This window comes from Antennarius striatus, chromosome 4 (genome assembly GCF_040054535.1).
Source record: "Antennarius striatus isolate MH-2024 chromosome 4, ASM4005453v1, whole genome shotgun sequence".
Classification (NCBI taxonomy): Eukaryota; Metazoa; Chordata; class Actinopteri; order Lophiiformes; family Antennariidae; genus Antennarius; species Antennarius striatus.
In genome coordinates, this window is record NC_090779.1 from 12151166 (window position 1) to 12175516 (window position 24351).

The following is a 24351-nucleotide window of genomic DNA, read 5'->3' on the forward strand; positions in this document are numbered from 1 at the left end:
TAGTGTCAGCTCCATGAGAAGCTGACATTGAACAGTTGTCTCACCCTCCACAACAGATGAGAGGCTATAATTGTACCAGGCATTGGTATAACAGAGGCAGTGTATGTTACAAGACCACCATAAACACAAAGTCCTTCTGTTCTGGCAAGGAAACAGGTGCAACGTGGGAGTTGGAGTTATCAGATCTCAGGGTGGTGGAAGGAGGTGGAGGTGCTGCTGCTACAGCCTCATGCAATCATTTCCATAGTACTGCATGTGTCTTAAATATTTCTCATTTTTTACGTGTCATTCATTCACACTGTTTTTCACACTGTATACATTCTGTTCCTTTTTACTCCCTTGCTTTTTCTTTATTAAAATTTTCTTTATTTAAATTGTTGTTATCAATTGAGAACTTCTTGGATGTTGCAATTTTTTATTTTTTCCTGTTGAACCGTTTAGACATATTAAGTAATGATTTTAACTATATTTTCGTTAATTTACTGTATTACAGCAAATAGCTGTGACTAAATGTGAGCCACTCACAGAGTATAAGATGAGGAAACATATTCTTTTGGTGCTGATGGTAGTGTTGGTGCGCGTGTGTGTGTGTGTGTGGGGGGTGTGTGTGTGATGCTTTTCATTTTAGACTTCTGCACATCATAATGTTGGTGTGACCACACAGTAGAGAGAAACAGACAGAGAGAAACAGATGTATGACAGAAAGCTTTGGAGGAGACAGCCAACACTCTGCTTCAGTAACTGGATGCCTGTGGGACTCTCCGTGGGATATGTTTAAATTCAATATTGACTCCAGTCACATCTTTGGTTTTCCGGGTATGTAGTGGATACATGTGTGTGTGTGTGTGTGTGTGTGTGTGTGTGTGTGTGTGTGTGTGTGTGTGTGTGTGTGTGTGTGTGTGTGTGTGTGTGTGTGTGTGTGTGTGTGTGTGTGAGTGTGTGTTTGTGTTGCTAATCAGATTCAGAAACCTGTGGACCTTGAATCAAAACAAAAGACTACAAGGACACCAGATAACCCCAAAAGGTAGACATGCATAAACAGAGGCTGAAAAAGAGTCAGATGTTCATTTAAATAGAATATTATATGAAAGACAAATAACAGATGTGTAGATAGAAAAAGACAAGAAGATATTAAATATAAAGGATGGAAAGCCTGTACATGAGAATCCATGTTCAGGATAATAATAACTATCCACAGGCAAAGACAAGCAATGCTGAAATTGAATGAAGAGCCAGACTTAATAACAAGTTGAAAATCTGGCCTGGGTCCATGTTAATGGAACTGCCATATTAGCAAAAAGAAGGTGGTGACAGAGCAGAAAGGGGCGTGGAGACACAAGGAGTAGTCTGTAGAGTGACACGAGAGGCAGATAGGGAGAGTCTTAGACAACCTGCCTGGGAGACGCAGCACATTTTATCCAGCTGTCTGAGAGGAAGAGGGAGATCTCAAGTCAATTTAAAAGGAGCTGGGAATTTTCAACTTCAAACAGATACAAAGTCGCCACATTACCAACCACAAACACAAGGCTTTTCCTCAGAAATGCCATGTCAAGTGGCCCAAGCTTAAATCAGTGGCTGTGGTAGAAGCAATTCCAAGTCATTGAGGTCTGAGCTGAGGTTTGCATCCCTGCTCGAGCGTGAGCAGAGTTAGGATCTAGAGCTTCACTTTCTTCCCCACTGCAGAGAGACTGCACGCCAGGCACGAGGCTTCCCGCTCCTCCTTCTCTCACACTGCCTCTTTCTGGGCTCCTGTCCAGAGAATGACTGGCTCCAGTGGACCCAAGAGGGGGAACACAGCCTGAGGATACAGTACAGCAGCTCTAGCTCTGCCTGCTTACCTTGCCGCTGGGACTGACAAATGCAATGTGGTTTTAGAAATCACCAGCGCTTTCACTTTTTGTGGGATTCATAGACTACATTTTCTTTTTCTTGTCATCAGATCAAAAAGACTGGATTCAAGCTGGGAATAAGAACAGATAAACAAACAGACGGACTGACATATGGACAGAGAGCTGTAGGCACTGCGGCGTGAATGTAGCAACTGGACTTCCCTTCTCCCTGGTTACTAAGACCAAACAAGGATAATAGCCAGAGCACCATCCTGTCCAGTGCTGTAGTGGGTGGATTCAGCTCTCAGCAGACTGCTATAGGGGAAAGCTGGGGCTGTATAGAAGCTGCAGTGATATATGTAGTTGATCAACATTGTAGTTGATCATAAGAAAAGGGTTTACCGACTCTTAATTTGACTCTTGTTAGACATAGCTTGTCGACACCTGCAGAGCCACTAACTTTTCTTTCCTTTTTTTGTGGACTCCACAACCTATGCTGAGAGAGGCTAGGACTTGTGTGTGTGTAGAATAGAAGTGTATGTCTAAATGAAAATGGCAGAGTGCATAAGTACTCTGTATGTGACACTGATGCTACTGTACCTTGTTCTTCTCGGTCCGACTCATGCAGCCCACAGCATCTACCCGAGGATACGACTCTCCAATAGAGGTAAAAAAAAATCCTTTTGTGTGTGTGTGTGTGTGTGTGAGTGAGTGTGTGTGTGTGTGTGTGTGTGTGTGTGTGTGTGTGTGTGTGTGTGTGTGTGTGTGTGTGTGTACTTCAACGATGTGTGTACTTCAGCTATATTGCATAAAATACAAAGTACTTTGTTGTGTCACTCCAAGATAAGAGACACTCATTAGATGATGTACTGTATGTATGTATGCACACACACACACAAAGCACGCACGCCACACGCACGCACGCACGCACGCACGCGCGCACACACACATATACAGTATATGACAAAGACAGTTTTTCTATTTTGTCCTGTGTTTTTTATTAGAGGTTTAAGTTAAACACAACTCTATACGTATCTATGTTTTGGTGCATGCGTGTGTGTGTAGGAGTGTGTGATAAGGAAAGTCATGCTCTTGAATGTGAAATGATTGTTGTGTGTCTCTCAAAATAAAACCAGATTTAATCTCTTTTAATATTATCCAGATAAGCCTCCTAAGTAAACACTGTCTTTTCCTCAGTTGCTTTGATCTCTATAGCAACTGAAGGTGATGATTCCACATAAGCATGTTAGTCATGGTTGGATTTAGGTGTGGAATTTGCATGGTCAATAACTCATACATATGTTGCTGTTATGGTTCAGCGACGCTTGTGTGGAGTGTTCGCTGTTTCATGTATGCCCAACTATGTACTTGACTTTTCAACCACAAAGCAATAAACGACTAAATATTATGAGAAATGAAGAGAATGGGACGAGCAAGACATTTTTACCAACAATTAATGTATCAGCTAAAGTGAACAAATGAATCAATCAGTCACCAATTTATGTAGTGATCTCACATATCTCTTTGTTAGGCAACCAAAGGAAAAGCTGCTATGCTAATTCGCATTCCACTTGTGTCTCTCTCTCTTTCTCTGCTACATGTTGGCACAGAGTAACTTAAAGAGTGTATTTGGATCCTACCGTTATAAATACATCACAAGCTCTAATGTTTGCCTCATGGGCTCTTCTGCTGATTTTTGCACACACCCTTAAGTTCACACATACTCACACGTAGGACCACTGACACACATATATCCACGGACACGATCGTTTAAATTCTTTACAGACCACTGCTTGGTTTCAGATCAGGGAGATACTGAGCAATACACAAAAATCCACATCTGGATTCAAAACATAACGGAAAAAAACCTAGATAATTCTTTTTTATCACAAAAAAAAAAGAGTCATTCATATCACTTTTAAAATACTTGAACCCTGCATCTGATCAGATGAACAGATGTTGGACCAATTGAAAACACTTGTTCCTAGTCATGAATTCAATTCTGGATATTATCATGTGATTCAAGGCTGACCCTCCCCGGTGTGCACCATGATTATCAGCATGCTTTAATGTTAGCACACATCACACATGGTGTGAAAGAGTTATTCACGCCATCAGTCATCCTTTCCCCATGATTGTCTCAAGACTTGCTCTATTTGAAGACTCTTCCAAAGATTCACATAATCCCTTTATTAGATTACACCCCCAATTGACTCTAGTTCCAAAACATATCTAAATTACAAGCTCTATTCAATTTAGATCACTAATCTCTGCTGTCTTCAGAAAGAATGACATCTAATCTTTTAACACTATATACATGGTAATGAAACTCAGTTGCTATGAATACTAGCCAATCAGACTTCCTAAATATTGAATAATAGAAATATTTACTGTAGAGCTTGTGCAGTTAAACAAAAAATAAAATGTGCTGTTTGTCCTGTGCTATATTTGTATTTTTGGATGGATACACAATATTTGGTTCTTTATCATCCAAGGCAATCATCCTTGGCAACAGTTCCATATCTGAGCCTGTAGTGGCTTGTGGAATTTAATGAGCCTTCTTTTGGGATGACCATCAATTCTACTGCTCATGAAACTGCTGCCCAACTAGCATCCGTCAGTGTACTGGCAGGTTGCAGATGGCCAACTTCAGGCTGGTGCTCTCACTGCTATTTACAGAATAAAAATCCTTAAAATTTGTATTCATACTGATTTATGAAAGTCCCTTTCTTTGTTCATTTCAGAGAAGAAAAAGTTGTCTCGTTATTACTGCAAACAGGCTTGCCTTTTCTGAAGACGTGGCATCTGAGCATAGTTAAATTGTTCATGATAGAAGACAAAGAATGACAACACCATTTCACTAAAAGAAACTTTCAGGATTAGGTTGTTCATCTGTAAAAGATGTTTAAAAGCAGTAATGTTTAAGTAAGAACACTTTTATTCAAAAATTAAACTAACTTGATTTCATTAGTTCTACCAAACATTTACCTCACAGAAAATTTAAACGCAAGATGTGGTTGACATAGTTTAGATATACATTAATTTGCTGTTACCTGCAAGCTGGACAAGCGGTTGTAGATGAGACTATAGCGAGTATCTCATCTAGAAAAAAACATATTAATGGATGATTTGCTGCATGTGTGCAGTATATACTTCTGATGATGTGTGAAGCTTATGTAAATAGATGGATCACAAGCCTTCTGTGCACATTTCTTTCCTTCATCACACACCTTAAAAACGTGAGAAAAAGCAGAAATTCATGTATGTGTGGACGGGAGCACTGCCCAGTTAGCAATTACGGATTTATGAAAGTGCCTTTGAGTTTTAAGTTTCTGTCATCCTCTCAAGACAAGAACTAGCTCTGTATATATTTTACAACCTTGAAATGATGTGGCTGTAAGTGACTTTCTTTTGAGGGGAATACCAACATAGCCCAAGTTCTTTTTGTCTGAAACTAAATGTGGGTGTGAGAGTTTTTAAAATTTCTGGATTCAACTAATGTGCAAAGTGAGGTGCCCCATTAAATTTCTTCTGCTTTCATGCTCTGAGACCTATAATTAACATATATGATGTTATGGACTGCAGCCAAAGAACTTATAGTGGATACTGGAGGGTATAGCAGTCATTAGATAAATCACATCTTTCAGTTAGCGAAAGGAAAAAAGATTGCTTTCATCCTCGTTTTCATCTCCTCCACACTGTCTCGCTTTCTCATTTTGTTTGTGTTCGTCTTGGTGTCATTTTCTCTTCCATTGTGTGTACTCTCTAGTCCATTAATGAGATGTCTAGAGGGGAAGGCAGCTGGTGAAACTCTAATATCCTTTCCGACCTTTCCTTGGTAAAGGGGCCAGGGAGAGGAGGTGAGTTAAGTTTGTGAAACTGCTGGAGTCTCTAGAGCGTCTCTATGCTGCAATCTTATGAAAAGGGTAAAAAAAAAATGGATGAAGGATGACAAGTGATGCCAGCCATCAGATAAAATGAAAAACATCACTAAATAAAAAGTTATTAAAGAAACAAAAAACAGAACTGTTCATGTGGAATGAGTTGTTTATCCTGACAATAGCATTAAAAACAAGAATAAAATGATTTATCTAACTAAGCTGTACAGTTTAAATTTCTACAGTATTCTTGTTTGTTTTGTGATGTTGATATAGATCAGGGTATTCAATTCATGCTGCAAGAGGTCTAGTAAGGTAACTTTTCTCAATGCTGTGGAGTTACAGCAGCCTAGAAATAATACAGATTTGTCCTTATATAGATGTTAGAGTAATCAAAAACACCCAATAAACAATACAATGAGCTCTTCTTTTCGAAATTTGCACTGCAAATAAAGAGGTTTCACTTCATTAAACATATTATCCTTAACAAGAATTTAATTACAGTGCTCTTTTATGCAGAAGTGAGGTTAACAATATTTTTTAGTGTTTCCCAGCTCATTGACATGGAGAATAGAATAGAGACTATTTTTCAGTTTTGGGTTATTTATTCTCGTGTGAAATACTATTGAAAATGATCACAAGAAGAGCTTGAATCAAGAACTGTATTTATTGCACACTACCACATGTCAGTGAAAGATTTCGCAGCACATAAAAGGAATCATTTGATTAATCAATGTTACTTGTAAAAATCTGTATTTTAAAAATCACCGGTCAGGATGATTTTTGCAGTGAATGATCAATCCTCTATGGTTTATTCTCTCCATCTGTGCATTTACAGCCTGTTCTTTCAACTGTGACTCCTTATTCATCTCTCAACAAGCTATTTTTAAAAGCTTTTTGAGAGATCAGTTGAACTCCCTACACCTTCTATACTAAACAATTGTATTACATACACACTTATTTATATTAAGTTTTAAGTGATTAGGCCAGCAATGTTTCATTGTGATCAGGTCAGAGTTTGTGCTGAAGAAGATGAACCAAATGTTGATCCTACTCTAGTCACAGGGGACAGTACCTCTGTCGGTCTCAAAGTGTTCTGTTTCACTCATTTTCTGGTACCCAAACCTTTGACTGCTGCAATCTTGTTTCACATTAGTGTTATTACAGCAATAAACACAACATTTGAATGGTCAGAATGGTCATACAACCAGTTGCAATATGTGGTCAATATGAGAGAAAAAATGACTCTCCATTGCTGAAGCACAGTTTTCTGAGAAGTGATTGAACAGCCGCTAACAAATCACAGACAGAGTTGTTTTTGCATTGCAACTTTAATTTGAGTCTATTTAAGTGCGGTGTCATATCAACAAAGAAAGCCATAAGAGCCACTTTCCTGTTCCTATAGTTGTGCTTCCCTATTCCTTTCATACTGTTCTCAGTGAACACTTGAATGCCCATTGTGCTGAGGGAGAAAGAGCGAGAAAAGCGTGTAAATTGTTGATACTTGGCTTGTCTTTACCACGGTCTTCAGGTTTCTTCAGAGTGCCTGTGTCTAACTTCATCATAGCGTTTAATATGTTAATCCACTTTTGACAACTCCAAAGCAGATTAAGCACATCTCTCTGGTCGAGCTTGTGTCAGGATGAATTAAACATGTGTCAGCCCCTCAATAATGTTAGACAATAGGATGAAGGGCAATAGTCAATCTCTCCATCTACTTGTATATGTTCATTATCATAATCTTATTCATGTGTATAGTTATACAGTTTTGGTTATAATGGGTGGAGTCCAAGAAGGAACTTGTGGACAGAATAGGGGTCTGGAAAGGATGATGCTCTGTGTGCATGTGTCATTAAGTAAACAAGCTAAGGGTGTGTTGTTTTTCCATGGCCTACAAACTTTTTTTTAAAAGACTATGTGCATGTCTTGGGAATTAGTGTCTAAGTTTGTAGCATACTGTATATTGGAGGCACCACTGAGATGATTAATGTCATGTACACTTTGATGAAGCCCCATGGGAGTAGTTTTCATTGATGATGACGGGATCGGTGATGTGCAAGCATTGAACGTTATGGATCCGGAAGAGTTGGCAGGGATCTGTGTCTTAGAGACTATGACCTTTGTAATGGGACCAGCTCAAACAAGTTCATATGGAAGTCAAAATTCTAAGTGAAAATGTTGTGATGAAATGAGTGCTTGTTAGAACAGTAACATCCATGGATAAAGCAACAATTAACATAGAGGAGGTGCAATGCATTATTTGAAGACAATGTTGAAAACAGAAACTGAGGAAAACAAAAAGACCTGCAAACAGCTGAGGATGATGAAATTACTGTATTGATAAAATCAACAAGGAAGCTAGTTTTCAATCAGAAGCATGATTAAAGCAAAGAAAGAACACAGCAAAAAACAACAAGAACAGCAAAAAATATGAGAGTAAATGAACTGCAGACAACAATGCAGATTAGTCAGCAGGGTCAGGTGGAGGAGAAAAGCCAAAGTAGGGCAGTCAGCTGAATGTGTGAAGCCTAAGAGCCAAAAAGCACCTGCTGTAACCAGTTCAAGAGAGTTTGAGCTTGATGAGACTGTGGGGCTGCTGAGAGAAAATGTGGCAAAGCAAAGAAAAGGTATAACTATCCCTCAAGCGCCCCACCTGCCAAGTAAGAGTCAATGTGAGGAGAGCATGTCAGGAGCATGGAATAAATGAGGAGTATGAAAACATTTTTAAACATGGGCAGTCAGGTCTTTTGTCAAGAGACCGTAGAAGACAATTGAGATTAGATGGGAAATCCAATGACACAAATGTTACAGTCCAGAATGTTGCAAACCCAAAATTGTTAGCCCCAAGCAAAGCTGCACCAGATGACAATGCACATGAGTGCCTTTGCAAGCATATCAAGCAGTTATGGATGGAGATGGAGTTATGGGAAGATGGGAAGACTGAACCTAGTGTGGGTGGTAGTTATGTCAAAAATCTATGGTTAACTCACCAAGACAAACTGAAGGCTCTGACTGGGAGAAATGTATTATTGATTGTTTCTTTGAGGGAGTTTCTACAAAGCTTTTTAAAAACACAACATCCACAAATCACAATTATTAATGAAAACTGGAGAAAATCTTGTCTTCCACACATCCTGTTATGGAATGTGTGACTCTTATTGGCAAAGTATCAAACCAGACGCTCCTTGAAAGCTGGCCAAAGGTGAAGTTGAAGCTGGAATCAAATAAGTTGCTGAGGCTTCTGGTACTGGTGCTTGTCTCTAATGAGCCAGCAGTAGCAGAACCTTTCTATCAATGCCCAAAATGTAATTGAACAGATGCTGAAGCAAGGAATGAAGCAGTACCCACAAATTACTTCTGATGTGGTAAAAGATCCTTTCTCTATTTACTGTAAAAAACAACAACAACTCTATTGATCCATTTAGTGTAGAGCAGTGACCATGATGACAGAGCCACTGGGGTGAATCTTTGTAGGCTAGGGACAGTGAGGGAAGATACGTGTAGTGTATGGACAGGTCCCTTTCCCACAATAAAGGAAGTCTCTTTTGAAACAGAAGGGATGCAGAAAAGGTCACTGGGTTGAATGCCACCTAAACTCAAATTTGCCTGTGAAAGGGAAATTGGTAGAGGCTGTCTATCTTCCTCACAAATTAAAGAAGCATATACCACACACTGTAGTATATTTATCCAGTCAAAAGACCAGGCAGTGACAGTGAGCATACAGTAAGAACAATCAGTGCTAGCAAAAGTGCAGCTGCAACTACTATTGCCAGTGAAACACTGCTAGTTCTCCTGAAACTCACAAAGGAGGAGAAAGGCAGCTGGTAATTGGCAAGCATGAACTATGGGCCATTCCAATGTCTGTTAAATATCTGACCCCAGACCAGCACAAAAATGTGAGATAGATGCTTTGAGAAGAGTGTGAATATCACTTGGGACATATTTTATCATTTCAGTTAAAAATAAGACTGAATGATACAACTCTGGTAAGGTCCATCTATACCTCAGCAACAAAACCATGTGAAGTAGTATTTAGAGAACCACCTGAACAGAACAGTGGACATGTGTTGTTCTTTGCACTGGATCAGATCAGGGTGGGCCATCTCGGTTTATCGGAAGAGAGTGGCAGGCCACTTGTTGCTTTCATAAGACCTTGGACTTATACAAGCCGTTAAGGTTGCCCTTTGCCCTGCTTCAGTTCCAACAAAGTTCCACTGGAGTATGGAAGAATGCCTTAAAGGTTTAAGACAAGAAATATTATATTTAGATGACAATCTTGTCTACAGAAAATCATTTGAGGACCATCTGCATGACGTGAGAGAGGAGCTATTATGCTATGTTCGCTTCTCACAAGTGAATATATTAGTAAGTGGAAAAGATGGAATCAAGAACCATACAGACTGGCAGAAAAAGAGCAAAGAAACAGTTTTACTTTTTTTTTTTTCTGTGTGAAAGTCAAAAAGAGTGAAATTACAGCTTGGATGTAGAGCGCTGGTGTGGAACTTCAGTGACAAAGGAGGTCTGGGGATGCTTAGGTCCTATTGGGAGGGCCAAGATTCTTTTAAAAAAGAGAAAGCACAAGGACAGTCCGGTCTCAGTGTGGCCTCAGAAGGGCTCACGGAATGTTAGAGTCCTTCACAGGAACTTCTTCCTGTTCTGTCTTTATGCCTATGGAAGGAGGGAATGGGGAAACTTGAAATAGATAGTCAACCACTGAGGAAAGGAGGAAAAAACAAACAAAGCAGAAAGGCAGAGAACCTGACAACGGAGGATGTGAGTAATTGGACATGCCTCACCGTCCGACCAGTAGAACCTTTCACCCAAATTAGGAGCCAGCTGAGGGTGTAGGCAGAGAAATTCTGATCATCAGTATCTGAAAGTGAGGTAGAGAAGGCAAGAGAGACAAGCATCCAGAAGAAGAAAGAATGAAGAATCAGAAAACGGCACAGCTGAGCAACTGTTATCATGTGATGGAAGCTAATAAAACAGAGACACCCTGAGCTAACTCTGTAAATCAAATAAAATAAATGAAAAGAGACATTTTCTTAAAAAATACGTGCATGCATGGATGGTCTGTACTTTTGCAACACATACCTTATTGTCTAGTGATCTCCGTAGACTCCATTTATACTGCGAACTTTTCTGATTATTGATAATGCTGTCTTTCATGCAAGCTGTGTGCCTGTGTACTGAACACAGCATTCATTGTACATTGCAGCATATATTAGCATCCCATTGTAAAAGTCAAGTAGTATTAGGGACCCATGCTGCTCTTCTGAGCTGACTGTCATGCCTGTTCAAAAAAACCTGCAAATCATATTGGAAATTATGTAATGATTTCCAAGCTAACCAATGTAGGTTTTCATGCTTGTGAAAACCTACATTGGTTAGCTTGACTGAAAAACAAAAGTTGCTTTCTTCTCTAACTTCAGATTGGGTACTCCATGTGGTTTCCATTTTGCTTTGTGAAGTCATTCTTCCGAGACACAAGGGAAGACACAGGACCACCAGGCTTTGCGCTGATAATGGCTTAACACTCCAGCTCTCCAACTCCTGACCCCACCCCAAGAAGGCTTCAGTCTCACTCAGGCCTCCACAGAAAAAGAAACACAGACTACCTCCTTACTCTCCTGCCCTTTTACCTCACCCCACTTTAAAGTCTCTTTGTTTCAGTTCCAGTACATGTGCCTTGAATTAATAATATAGACTTCACTATAGGCTTTCTTATGGAAATATGAGACTGCCTACCATAACATTAATTTCTGAAAAGAAATGTGTCTCTAAAATTGACCTTAGATGAAGTTGGGATGTGAAATGATTTTTTTTGTATTTGTGAGTCTCTGAGAATGTTTTTTATGAAACATTCTCAGAGAACCGTCGGTACTGTGCATTTACAGTACCAAGGGTTCTCTGTCCAAACCCTGCTGTTAAAAGTACTGTACATGCATAAACACATAGGAATATTGTTCTGGTGCTGCAAAACAGTATTTCCATACACAGATAAAGAGGATATCACAGTTTATTTTGATTTCACTTCACCAAATCTGTCTGGGCATCTCTCAGCACTCCTCAGACAGCTGATGAAAGGGTCTGTCTTGAGGGAGTCCTTTTTTCTCCCTGTTTTCAATTTGAGTGGGATCACAGTAAGCCATGTGTCTCCCTGGATCAGTGACTGATGGAGAAATACCCTCCATTCAGCTCCTTAGCTGTCAGCTAAGGACCCCTCAATCTTTGAAATTGGTGAAAAACTTAGAGAAGAGACAGAGGAATTGTGGAAATCCCCCCCTTATGTCTGAGCAGAAGTTGTAACTGTCTGTGACTGGTCCACATAATGACAGAGGAGAAATCGTTTAAACAGCACTGTGCACCCCCAATCTAGCATGTGTGTAATCATATCCACCGAGTGTGTTTTAGATAATCTCTGTAATAATGCATACCAGTGGGTTGACTGATTTATCAACATCTTTTATGATAAATGTTTCATCTCACTAGTGTTTTCATGTTGTATGGTATTATTTTTTTTTCTTATTTGTTGTACTTTTTTCCATCGTATGAGCAGAGAGAGAAATTGAGCACACATGTCCATGCTTTGGCTGGGACTTTATATAAATCAGGTGCCTCTGGCTATTAATCACTGAGACAAGTGAAAAGTAAAATGAAAGAAGGTTTGAACTATTCATTGTTTATCACATTACTTTAAAAACCATCTGTCTGTCATCTGAACAAATATACTACCAACAGATTTGAATCACGTAAGGAGGAAATGACTGTTTGTGGGCTTACACTTGTCGAGAAGTAAAAGAGGAATGTTAAATGACTGTTCTTGGTCCAAGTCCAGCTTAAGTTAGAGGGAACTGTGATGAGATAGAAAGGAGAAACTGTGTGCATTTGTGTACATGTGTGAGTGTATGTGTCAGTGGTACCGGATAGGAGATGGAGAGAGAGAAAGAAAAATCTCTAGTGTGTGTGGATTAGATAATTACAGGAAGTATGTCTGGCCCTGACAGAACACCACTACCAGATCCCTCCACTCCCTGCCATCAAGCCAAATGAGATCTAATGCTAATAAAACAAACTGTCACTCGTGTTCCAGCAGAAATCCTAATAGTAGCAAAATATACTGTCACCCATTCTCGTCGATACGTAATTCTCTTTAAAACAAATAAAATGTTTCTGAATGTATGCTGCTGCCATGAGTGCTCCATTCACTGCTTGAAATAGGTGAAGAACATGCTTTCCTTGGAGATCGAGTATCACTAAAAATACACAGATGTAAGGAAAACAAATCTTGCAATTACCCCCTGCAACCTCAGCATGTAGAGACATTTCACCTTTGCTTGAGGTTGGTGGATTAGCACTGCTGACATTTGTGTGTGTGTGTGTGTGTGTGTGTGTGTGTGTGTGTGTGTGTGCGTGTGTGCGTGTGTGCGTGTGTGCGTGCGTGCGTGCGTGCGTGCGTGCGTGCGTGCGTGTGTGTGTGTGTGCGTGCGTGTGTACATATATATGCAGGCCATCTATGTAGTCAACATTGTGATCTTCTCGTCGAGTACACTAAAATATGATGTAATGTTTCATTTTAGTGTACATGACTTGCATGGAATTTAGATAAAAGTAAATTCGAAAAAATAGGAGAACGGTTTAGTTACATAATGATAGTTTTAAAGAAATACAACTGTGTTTTTAAATCACTGAATTTTGGCCAAGTCTTTGTTTGTGCCAATATGAAAGTATTAAAGTGTGTGTGAGAGGGAGAATAGATGAAATAAGTCCAAAATAACATTTATCGTCTGTCTGGCAACTGAACATCACATAAACAAATCATCATATTCTTAAATTAATTTTAGCCTCATCAAGTACCAGACTTGATAGAAGTTCAAGGATTATCTCTGTTTCTAACCCTGACTCCATAAGCATCCATATTATTCAGCTGCATCATACACACAAGGCAGTCAGAGACTGCAACATCTCGTGACATCCTTGAATTTAAAATTTTACCCCGACCTACAAATTTTTGTGCCTCTGGCTTCTTGCAAATGCTGCTTTTTGTTTTGTGATTATCTCATCAGGTTTCAGAGATGTGTTCCTACAAAGGTATAAAAGTGAAAATTTGACCTTGACCTAGTTTTCTCAAGGTCAAGGTCATCATCTCATTTTCATTACTTTGCCACCCAAGTAATGTGTTTTTTCTTTTATCTTTCTATCTGCAATGGTTGTGAAGATATTTGGTGGACGGACAGACAACCACACAAACACTGACAATTACAATACATCACCGCTTCATGGGATGTAATAAGCATCATCATAAAATCTGATATCAAGCTGCAGTATTGCTTTAACTCCAGAAATTCTTGAAGACTAAAAAGCACAAAGGTTGCATTATGAGGGATCGCCTCTCTAAGTAAAATTCATATCACATTTAATGAAGCAGTACAGTAGTAACATACTGTATGGTCAGTCCAAACATCTTGGGAACAGAGTAGTTAAAGTAATGCTAGTGCCATGAATAATCCCAGATCGTGCCAAATCTCTTTGAGTCTGGCATAAGCTTCAAAAGCTTTGCTGGCATATAAGAGAGCGCTCATTTTTTCTTTCTGTCTTCCTTCTTTTTTTTTTTTTTTTACAAAGACACCTGTTGGTCATGTGTTGGTCAAAGATTTTTCATGTCAATGCAGACAAAAGTAAAGGCACAGCTTCAGGGCATCCCATCTAAATTCTTCACAATCAGCTTACCCAGAAACTCGTGAACAACAGGTATATAGGAGCAGCCTGCCAGATTCAGTCAAGTCAACACCAGGTGTGTTGCAGGTGTGCATTCAAACTGACTGTGTGCAATCACTCTGAGGTTATTCTGATGAATGAAAGTGTACATGAAATGACATATCTGTCAAGATCTACTGCTTCCCTTCTCAAGGATTTCCAATCACCTTAATCAAAACTGACAGGAAGTGGCTGCTAATCTTAAACTAATGACAGATAATAAGACTTGTTCCGTTTCCTCTCTAATAAAACTGCTTCCTCTCAGTAAAGGAGACCATAAACCAAGCTGTGCACATCAACTGTTCCTTATATCAATCTTGACAACTTTCCCAAGACTCACCTTGCATTCATGATGAGTCCTGAGTTGAGCTTTGTTAATGACTTGCAGCAGACAGCAGAGTATGTTTTCCAGTTGTATATACTGTGCTCTTTTAAAAGGCTTTTAAAGTATGTGGATTTCCTTTGTAAAAACAAAACAAAACAAGGTATAGCTGAAACAATGTGGTGAGATGACATGGAGGAATCAGTAATATGGTATGCCAACAGTGTTCGCTTGGTCATGGGAGACGTTCGAAGCAGTTACAACCTAATTTTACCAATATGATTTGGTCATATTTTAACTTTAAAGATAATAAGGCCATGAAACAAGGTGAGTAGTGAAAAGAGTACTCTTCTGTCTCTCATGCTAGCGAATCATAATCATAGTCTTCTATTGTGTTGCTGTAATTATTTTCCCTGTTTTTTTTTTTTGTCTGTTGTTATCTGCAGAGCTTTTGCAGCTTAACCGGTCCTGGGTTTTCCAGGGATATGGCACGTCTCTTCTGCCTCAGACCATGCTGCTTGATGAGGGCCATGGGAGGCTTTATGTTGGAGGGAAGAATACCCTCTTCTCCCTTAGCACAGACCGGATTAACACACTCCAAAAAGAGGTAGGCTGATTTTAAACACACAAAACACATACTCAACTTCAAATATTATTAGATTCATTAGTTTGTCTTCATGACTAGTTCTTGTTCTGGGAGATTGCTGTGGTCTGTCACAGTACTTACCAACCCCTTGGCATCACCATTGTTGCATGATGCTACTTTCTGGGGAATGTTTGAGGATGGGGTTACTCATTGACCAATATTACTATTGCTGTGGAATATACGGAGCACTGGTTTCCCATTGACCTGAAGCGACTCACATACCAGTGTCTTTCTACTGACATTAATGTCAACTGCTTCTTGGTCAATAAATACTGGTCAATGTGAATATTAAAATTACAACCACATGTAACTTCACTCATTTGGCCTGCTGTTGTAGTAGCATTCCATCAATTTCATTTTTCTAAGATCTCAGTTCTTGTATTTTGTTGAGAAATGGCCTCGTGTAGCATGGGGTGATTAGGGCTGAAGGGGATAATAAATTTGATAAAAGAAGCATATATTGTGAATGCAATCGTAACTGTTTTGTTTTGTTGTTTTGTTTTTTCAGATCAAGTGGGCCAGCACAGAATCCCAAATAGAGGAATGTTTGATGAAGGGGAGAGAAAAGGTAAGGGATCTTCAGCATGTGTGCACAAAAACAAAACAAAAAAAAGAAAAAAACCCTGCTTAAATTGGTAACTTAACAAATGATGGCTGCAAAGGGCAAACAACAAACATTACATTTTTATTATAGTAAAATAATAATGTTATTTCAGTGCACAGATTGATCAGATTAATGCTGTAAAGCATTTGACATTTTTCCTCTACAGTATTTTCTCTCCTCATCCTCAATCAACTTTCACACTTCCTTACCAGCTCATCACCCCACCTCACTTTACCCACTTTAACCTTTAACTGTATGTGTCTTCCAACAGCCAGAGTGTGCAAACTACATCAAGGTCTTACAACCTTACAACCAGACCCATTTGCTGGTTTGTGGAACTGGAGCCTTTAACCCCATCTGTGCCCTGGTCGGAGTGGGACAAACTGGGAAGGTGAGTCAGGATTAGACAGGAAACTAAATAGTCATACCTTATATTGGCATTGTCAACTCATCATGAATATATTAATTTGTTTTGGTTGCACTTAGGGACGTAATCATTTTCTTTAAAAATTAGGATTAGTACAAATTAGTAAGGGATTCACAAAACAGCAAAAGTCATTACATTAACCGATTATGCTCATCTCTGCTATTTTGTGTTTAACACTGTTGCCAGAATTGTCTTTTTCTTTGTTTTGACAATGTTTTCAACAAGAAGATTTGACTTTACAAGAGTTTTGCATCCACATTAGTATTCATGCAAAATTCAAATTTAAATTTAAAAATTTTTATTTGTCCCCAAGGAGCAACTGAAAATTGTCTACATACATCTGTGTAAGCATGTTTGTCCCCATTATGACACATATACACTAGATATCAAACAGGGAACAGCCCTGCTCGGTTGCGCATGTGTGTGTGTGTGTGTGTGTGTGTGTGTGTGTGTGTGTGTGTGTGTGTGTGTGTGTGTGTGTGTGTGTGTGTGTGTGTGTGTGTGTGTGTGTGTGTGTGTGTGTGTGTGTGTGTGTGTATTGGGGGAGGAGGGGAGCAGTGTAGATAGAAAAAGTTTCCACCCCCGATTCCGACACTGGTCCAGTCGGTTAACTGTCCAGGAGTCATCTCTCATTCCATTGGAATGTTCACAGAATAAGCAAATGTGGATTCAACAGAGTAACCTAAGCTCTGCAAGTTTTATACTTGGTGCATGAGATTACATCTAGAATACGATCACCAATATCATTGTGATGAATCATATTTACATAACACTAAACTCAATGAGTCACAAGTGAAGTTTCAACATTCTACTGATGGAGACATAAAATAATCCACATTTTGGAATATTACAATGCAGAACAATGATAATTCAGCCTACATTCAGCCTGCATTTTCTTGATTTTGATAGTCCGCTATGTATGATGGATTAGTTTAGCCTCAGAATGACTTCTGTTACAGTCAAATGCAGGGTGGTAGTCACAGCACAGCAGAGTTCTTTGGCTACTCATAAATCAATATATGACACCCCTCTGATCTGGAAGTGACAGTCATAAACACTGTGGTAGCCCAGAACATATGAGCTGTGGTTGTAGAGGGAGTTCAGTGTGTGTGTGTGTGTGTGTGTGTGTGTGTGTGTGTGTGTGTGTGTGTGTGTGTGTGTGTGTGTGTGTGTGTGTGTGTGTGTGTTGTTTGTTTCTTCCACTCGCTTGTGAAAGTTCAGAAGAAAAGTACCAAAGTCTGTATAGTCTTTCAGAGCTGAGACTACTTGGTCATGTACACAGAGACAGCAGTCCTTCATTTAGTCATCCATCACTCTGGGTCTCAATAATCATTCGTCCTCTCTCTCATTCATCACTTTCTGCCTTGCTTCTCACAACAGTATTTCCCTCAATTCCCTCAATATGACTGTCCACACATCACTCACTAACTTGGTATTCTCTGAATGTTTTTAAAGCCTTTGATCGAATCCATAATTACGCATATTTGTGTGTTAATAACTATACTTGCGTCTGTTTTTGTGTTGTCCATAGGACAGACGATTTGCTCTTGAAGTAGAGAGTGTGACCAGCGGCAAAGGACGTTGTCCCTATGACCCAAACAGCCCCTGCATTTCTGCATTCTCCAGTAAGACAGCATTTACTGTTTCACCTTCACATGTTCAGCACCCACCAATTATGGGTGCTAAACATGTTTGTTATGTCAAGAAATGAATTCCATACAATTCCACATTGAAGAGTCAATACTGCCATCTAGTGGTTTACATGTCAAGTTAATCACTGCAAGGGTGTTGCACCAACATTTACATTGTAACTGGGGTGTGTATCTGTGTGCTTGTGTGTGCGTGTGCGTGTGTGTTTGTATGTGCACATACATTAGGAGGAGAGTTGTATATTGGCCTGTACACGGACTACTGGGAGAATGATGGTGCTTTGTGTCGACTGAACAACCAGACCTACACACGCACTGAACGTGATGACAAACAACAACTCAATGGTTAGTGTTGGTTACAGGAAAATCACATTAAAACTACACAAGTGTATTCAAACACAAATATATGTGATGTGAAATGACATTATGTTATGTAATTATTTATAGTGTAATCTCAGCGAACGTATTTGCAACATGTAATGTGTTTGTTGGTTTTGGGGTTGTTTTTGGATGTGTAAGAAATTAGATGAGTATAACTTAAATTTAGCATGGAGAGAGTTTTTCCCGTCCCTAATCACTGTTGCTAACAGTTTCTCATATCATATTTTGAATCAAATTCTTTTACCCACAGAACCTAAATTTGTCGGGTCAGCACTGATTCCTGAGAATGATGACAGGGATGATGACAAAGTTTACTTCTTCTTCACGGAAAAGGAGGTGGATGCAGAGGGAGTGAGCAAGGCCATGTATGCGCGCGTTGGCCGAGTCTGTGCGGTGAGAATGCAAATGACAAATAATGATTTCTCAGCATAATCTAAGTTAAGCGCTGCACTCACATTCCTTATGTGTTTTCTTCTGTCAGAATGATCAAGGAGGACAGAGGATGTTGGTGAATAGATGGAGTTCCTTCCTCAAAACTCGACTGATTTGCTCTGTGGCCGGACCAAATGGCATTGATACGCACTTTGATGATCTAGGTGGGACTACAATGAGACCTCTAGGATCTCATTTATTCACGTGTTGTTAAACTATAAGTCTTTGTTGTTTGACATTAATATACATATCTCCATCTTTATCGTGAACATTTGGAGAATCACAATGCGGCAATAGATATTTTTTTGTGGATGTTCATACATACACAGACCATTGCATTAAATTCACCGAGCAAAGCATTCAGTTTAAAGAAAATAGACTGATAGCGGTCCTCTAAATACAGAGAAAGTATGATACTGCTACCATGAAGATATTTCATAATAGATTTCCACATAGATTCTTTTAACCAACTATATGGTTGTCTGTCCTGTAAGATAACGTTTTATTCACTCACTTGTTTGGATTAATCTTAAAATAGATAAAGTTGTGCAAACCCACACCAGCACTGCTTATATCCTTGTTTTCCGTGGGTATATTTACCATGCTGATTATTTAAAATGTAATCCTTTAATTAAAGAAACAAAAGAGTTGATTCTATAATTGCCTTTTTTTAGAGGATGTCTTTGTGCTTAACAACAAAGATGCAAAAAACCCAGAGATCTTTGGCCTCTTCAGCACAACGAGGTGAGTAAAGGATGCCAGCAGTGTTTCATTATACATGAACAAATGTATTAACTATGAAATCACTTATGAAACTTTTTTTTGCAGCGTGGTGTTTAAAGGCTATGCAGTGTGTGTCTATCGCATGGAGGACATTAGAGCAGCCTTTAATGGTCCTTATGCTTACCGAGAAAGACCAGAGCATCACTGGACACCTTATGAGGACAGGGTACCGTACCCTCGACCTGGATCTGTGAGTCTCAACGGCTGAATGAGATGGGATTTACATGTAGTGAGCATGTAGGACAGCTCCAGTGAATGTTAGCAGTGTTGTAGCTACTTATTGGGTCACACAGAGACCGTATGATCCATGTCAGCATTTTCATTCACACTACATTAAGTGCCAATTTTATTAAAGGTCCTCCTCTCTCCCTGCTCCGTCCTCCAACCTCTCTCCTTCTGTTACATCTCTCTAACAGTGTGCCAGTAAAGTGAACGGAGGCGGCTTCTCCAGCTCAAAGGAGTTTCCTGATGAGGTTTTGCGATTTGTGCGTTCCCATCCTGTGATGTACCGTCCGGTTCTTCCGCAGCATCGCAGACCTATCCTGCTGCAGACCGAACCAGGCAGGAAAAAGTTGACACAGATCGCAGTGGACAGAGTCCAAGCCCAAGATGGACACTACCATGTTCTATACATTGGCAGGGGTATAAACTCCATGATAAATGATCTGTTATGTACATGGGTATACATACTAACTTCATGGGCATGAAAGCAGTAAAAAAACACTCCTAACTCCTTGAAATATCTTTGTGTATGTATACTTCCATTAGATGACTCAGTGGTGTTAAAAGTTATCACCATCTACAACAAAGACACAGACACGGTGGAGGAGGTGCTGCTGGAAGAGCTGCAAGTATTCAAGGTATTTTGTTTTTAGGTGCTAACGCAAAATAGAGTTTGACACGAGACTAAATTTATACATTTCAGTGCATATAGTCAGCATAGTCTTAGTGGTTGCTACAGTTACACCTTTAGAGGGAATGCTTTCAAACAGTAGCGTACTAATTTGAATTATTTCCGTCATGAGAGGGGGATAGGTTTGATGTACAACTCCCTAATGGGAGATCTTCCGAATGACTTGAATCCATCAGTTCTTCTTTGTTAGATCGAAGCTAGGCTGCATGAAGGAGCTGTTGCCATTTTAATTAAGACATTTTCTAGGATGAATTAAAGCATGGTCAAAGGCCTCCTGTGACAAAAATTGTCTGCTGTTGTTGCTTTATTCTCATGATGAATCACTGAATCAACTTTTTTTTATGGATAACAGTAAATCGTTTCCTACCTGCAGGTGCCAGTACCTATAAGAGAGATCATAATATCACCCAAGAGGGTATGATGACTTTTTGTATTTTTATGCTGCTCTTTTATGCAATTCTTTTGCTCAGCCACAAGATGTTAACATGGGAACACTTTTCATTATTTGTTTCAACATTTAGATCCTACCTGCAACTGTTTGACTCTTGATAGATGATTGCATTAATGTTACTTTCTGCTGGTTCCACAGCAACAACTGTATGTAGGGTCAGAGGTGGGTGTGGCCCAAGTCAAGCTCCATCAGTGCGACCTCTATGGCTCAGAATGCGCAGACTGTTGTCTGGCCAGAGACCCTTACTGTGCCTGGGATGGTCTCACCTGCTCCAGATACTACCCTGTTGGAGTGTACACCAAAAGGTAATCGCAGATCCAGTTGGAGGTACATTAGGTCACTTTTTCTCCCCCATACAGATTTATTTGTGTGATATCAGCTCTTCACACCTTCAACAGCACACTTCTGTTCCATCATAGCATCTTGCCCTGAATGTCACAGTGTTCTGAGTCTGGTTTATCAAGTCAATACCACAAGGCTGCCAGGTGTTATATGTTGTCTGACAGTATTTTCCTTTCTTCCCTCCTTTGCTGTTTTTCACTCTTTCACTCTTCTCACTTGTACTTTTATCACATGCTCAAAAATTACCCTCTCCATTCCCCTTGCTCCAATCTTTGTAGACGGTTTAGAAGGCAGGATATTCGCCATGGCAACGCCGTCCAGCTGTGCAACGGGCTACAAATTGATGGTTGGTTTATAAAATGACTGTGTGTATTTGTGTGTACATATACTGTCTGTATGTGGGTGTGTTTACTGCTAAAATGTCAGCAAGTAATTTGTGAGCAAGGAAATTATGTTGTACTTTATGTACAATTATGCTATTGTTCATAGAAGGGATGAAGGGTAGAGAGTGGTTGAGCAATGAAAATTCAAAGCAGTTCTTTGCTGTTTCTTTGACCTGTCAATCCTTTATGATGTGTGTGTGTGTTTATGTGCAGACAGCCAATGGCACAGAGCTGAGGAGAGGCTGGTGTACGGCGTGGAGAACAACAGCACTTTGCTTGAGTGCGTCCCTCGCTCACTTCAAGCCAAGGTCCTGTGGTTCCTTCAGAGAGGAGCAGAGAAACATGAAGTGAGTTTTGTTTGCATCTATACATGACAAAAATGCACAAATATGGATATGATATACGTTAGACTGGAAAATTTTAAAAAAGCTGGTAGTGTAATTGCTTTAATATAAAGAAGTTAATGCAGTTAAGATTTCTGCTGCTACTTAAATGCAATCAAGGGTGAGTGGAATTATATGAGCTCAAAGCACTCAAAGCTTTTTACAGTAAATATTAAGGCTAATGGAATTCCTTCTACTGACAGATGCTGTTGTTGGGAGTTTGTTTTCACTAATAAAATGTCCATCTATGTAACTGGACTGTTGAAGTTTCATTTGTCTCAACACACTTGGAGAACTTAAATGAACCACAATTAAATATTGAACAATAAAATCCAGACTGTTTCTATGATGCACAGAGCCGCTGAATAACTGCTCCGAGTGCATTATTGAAGTACAAATGTTCCTTAATTAATCCTTTACCTAATTTTGTTCTGTTGGTTTTTTAAATTTTTTTTTAAAAATGCATCAGCAGCAGTAAACCCAATGTCTGAATTACTAGACTGGAGCAATGAAAAAATAATTTTGCTTATTTTCTTCCCTGTAGGTACGAGGTGATGAGCGGGTTATCATGACTGCTCATGGGCTGCTGTTTTTACAATTGCGAAGCTTGGATGCCGGTCTTTACGTGTGCCAGACTGTGGAACACGGATACGTGCACACACTATTACATATCTCTCTGCATGTGCTCAGAGGGGAGAGGGTGAGGTCAGCAATCCAAAGCACGTATGACCAGAACGGAGAAAAATCTACTGCTCCTTGTCACCCTTCTGTGGGTCCTCCACCAGGACCGAGCATCAGCCCCAGGGCTCTGATGCCATCCTCAGACACAGGCCCCCATTCTAGGATGTGGTACAAAGACTTCCTCCAGCTGATCGGCTACGGGGATGCCAAGAGGGTAGAAGAATACTGTGAGAGAGTGTGGTGCTCGGATAAAAAACGTAAAAAGACCAAAAAGAAGTATGTTACTCCAGGCGGTGAAAGAAGAGGCAAAGGCAGAGCAGAGGAGAACTCCCACAGAGTGCCCAGGCATACCGTGAGCCATGTGTCTCCATGAGCTGCAAAGGAAAGCAGAGACTCACCGACTCACTGACTCACACACACACACACACACACACACACACACACACACACACACACACACACACACACACACACACACACACACACACACACACACACACACACACACACACACACACACACACACACACACACACACACACACATCTAAAGGTCACTTCCTCAGTGTTTGGACCATGTCAAAGATTTTCACTACCAACAGTAGTAATGGTTTGCCTAGCTTTTCAAGCTAATCTTGTCACACTGTGTTTTGACTGCAGTTATCATTTATTAAGAAAAACAAAATTTTGCCCTTTTGTCCGGCTAAACTGAAGATCTGGTGCCGACCCCTGTGTAGAAACTGTGATTGTCAGTGTCAGTGTGAGAGTGGAGGCCCTGGGAGGAGACGGATGACAGACAAAGTCACGTCACTCTGATCTGAGGAGACAGAGTATAAAGTATCAGCCCAATCCAGATGTCAACCCAAACACACTCAAAGACTGCTAGACCGAACCTTTGGTCCACCTCTTCTTCAAAATAACAAACTCTGATTATATCTATTATGAGAGAAAACTTGCTTTTTAATCTTTTTTGTTACTCTGATAACTTATTTTCTTTGTCCCTACTTTGTGCTATGTATTTGTTTGGATGTCGTAAACTGGAACATATAGTGTTTTTGTACAGTGAAAAAAGGTTTACACTACTGTTTACTGAAATTAAAGAGGTCACAGCTGTAGGGTGTGTGGTTACAATGACCTCATTGAATACAGTAAGATATTGCAATGCCACTAAATTAATAGTCAAGGAATGTTTCACTTATAATTATGCCTTCAATGAAAATAGTTTCTCTGTAAAAACTGTCACGGCAGGTTTAGTAGTGGTTAATTATTACTCTTAATAACAGTGTCTACGTATATACCAACAATTGTGATCAAAAGTGCAAACAGTTATTTGTGTTTTGTGGATTTTCTATATGAAATTCAGGGTTTCTCTGTGTGCATGTCCAATAACTGTAAATGTGTAGTCATAAAGTCTTTCTTATTAAGCTATAATGATGTCGCACCTGGCAACACCACAATTTTGCTGAGCAGAAATAAAAACAAATTTGAGGG

General features: G+C 39.7%; 1 protein-coding gene across 1 annotated transcript; it reads left to right on the forward strand.

The window, feature by feature from the left end:
- Nucleotides 1-1503: 1503 nt before the first annotated feature.
- On the forward strand, nucleotides 1504-23269 carry sema3e (sema domain, immunoglobulin domain (Ig), short basic domain, secreted, (semaphorin) 3E). The gene is made up of 17 exons (XM_068312596.1): nucleotides 1504-2496; nucleotides 15233-15393; nucleotides 15941-16000; nucleotides 16308-16427; nucleotides 17995-18088; nucleotides 18341-18457; nucleotides 18744-18886; nucleotides 18975-19089; nucleotides 19600-19669; nucleotides 19754-19898; nucleotides 20125-20350; nucleotides 20477-20568; nucleotides 20995-21036; nucleotides 21211-21377; nucleotides 21693-21760; nucleotides 22011-22144; nucleotides 22725-23269. The coding sequence occupies exons 1-17, from the start codon at nucleotides 2376-2378 to the stop codon at nucleotides 23232-23234; spliced, it is 2385 nt and encodes a 794-aa protein (XP_068168697.1). The 5' UTR covers nucleotides 1504-2375; the 3' UTR covers nucleotides 23235-23269.
- The last annotated feature ends 1082 nt before the right edge of the window (nucleotides 23270-24351 follow it).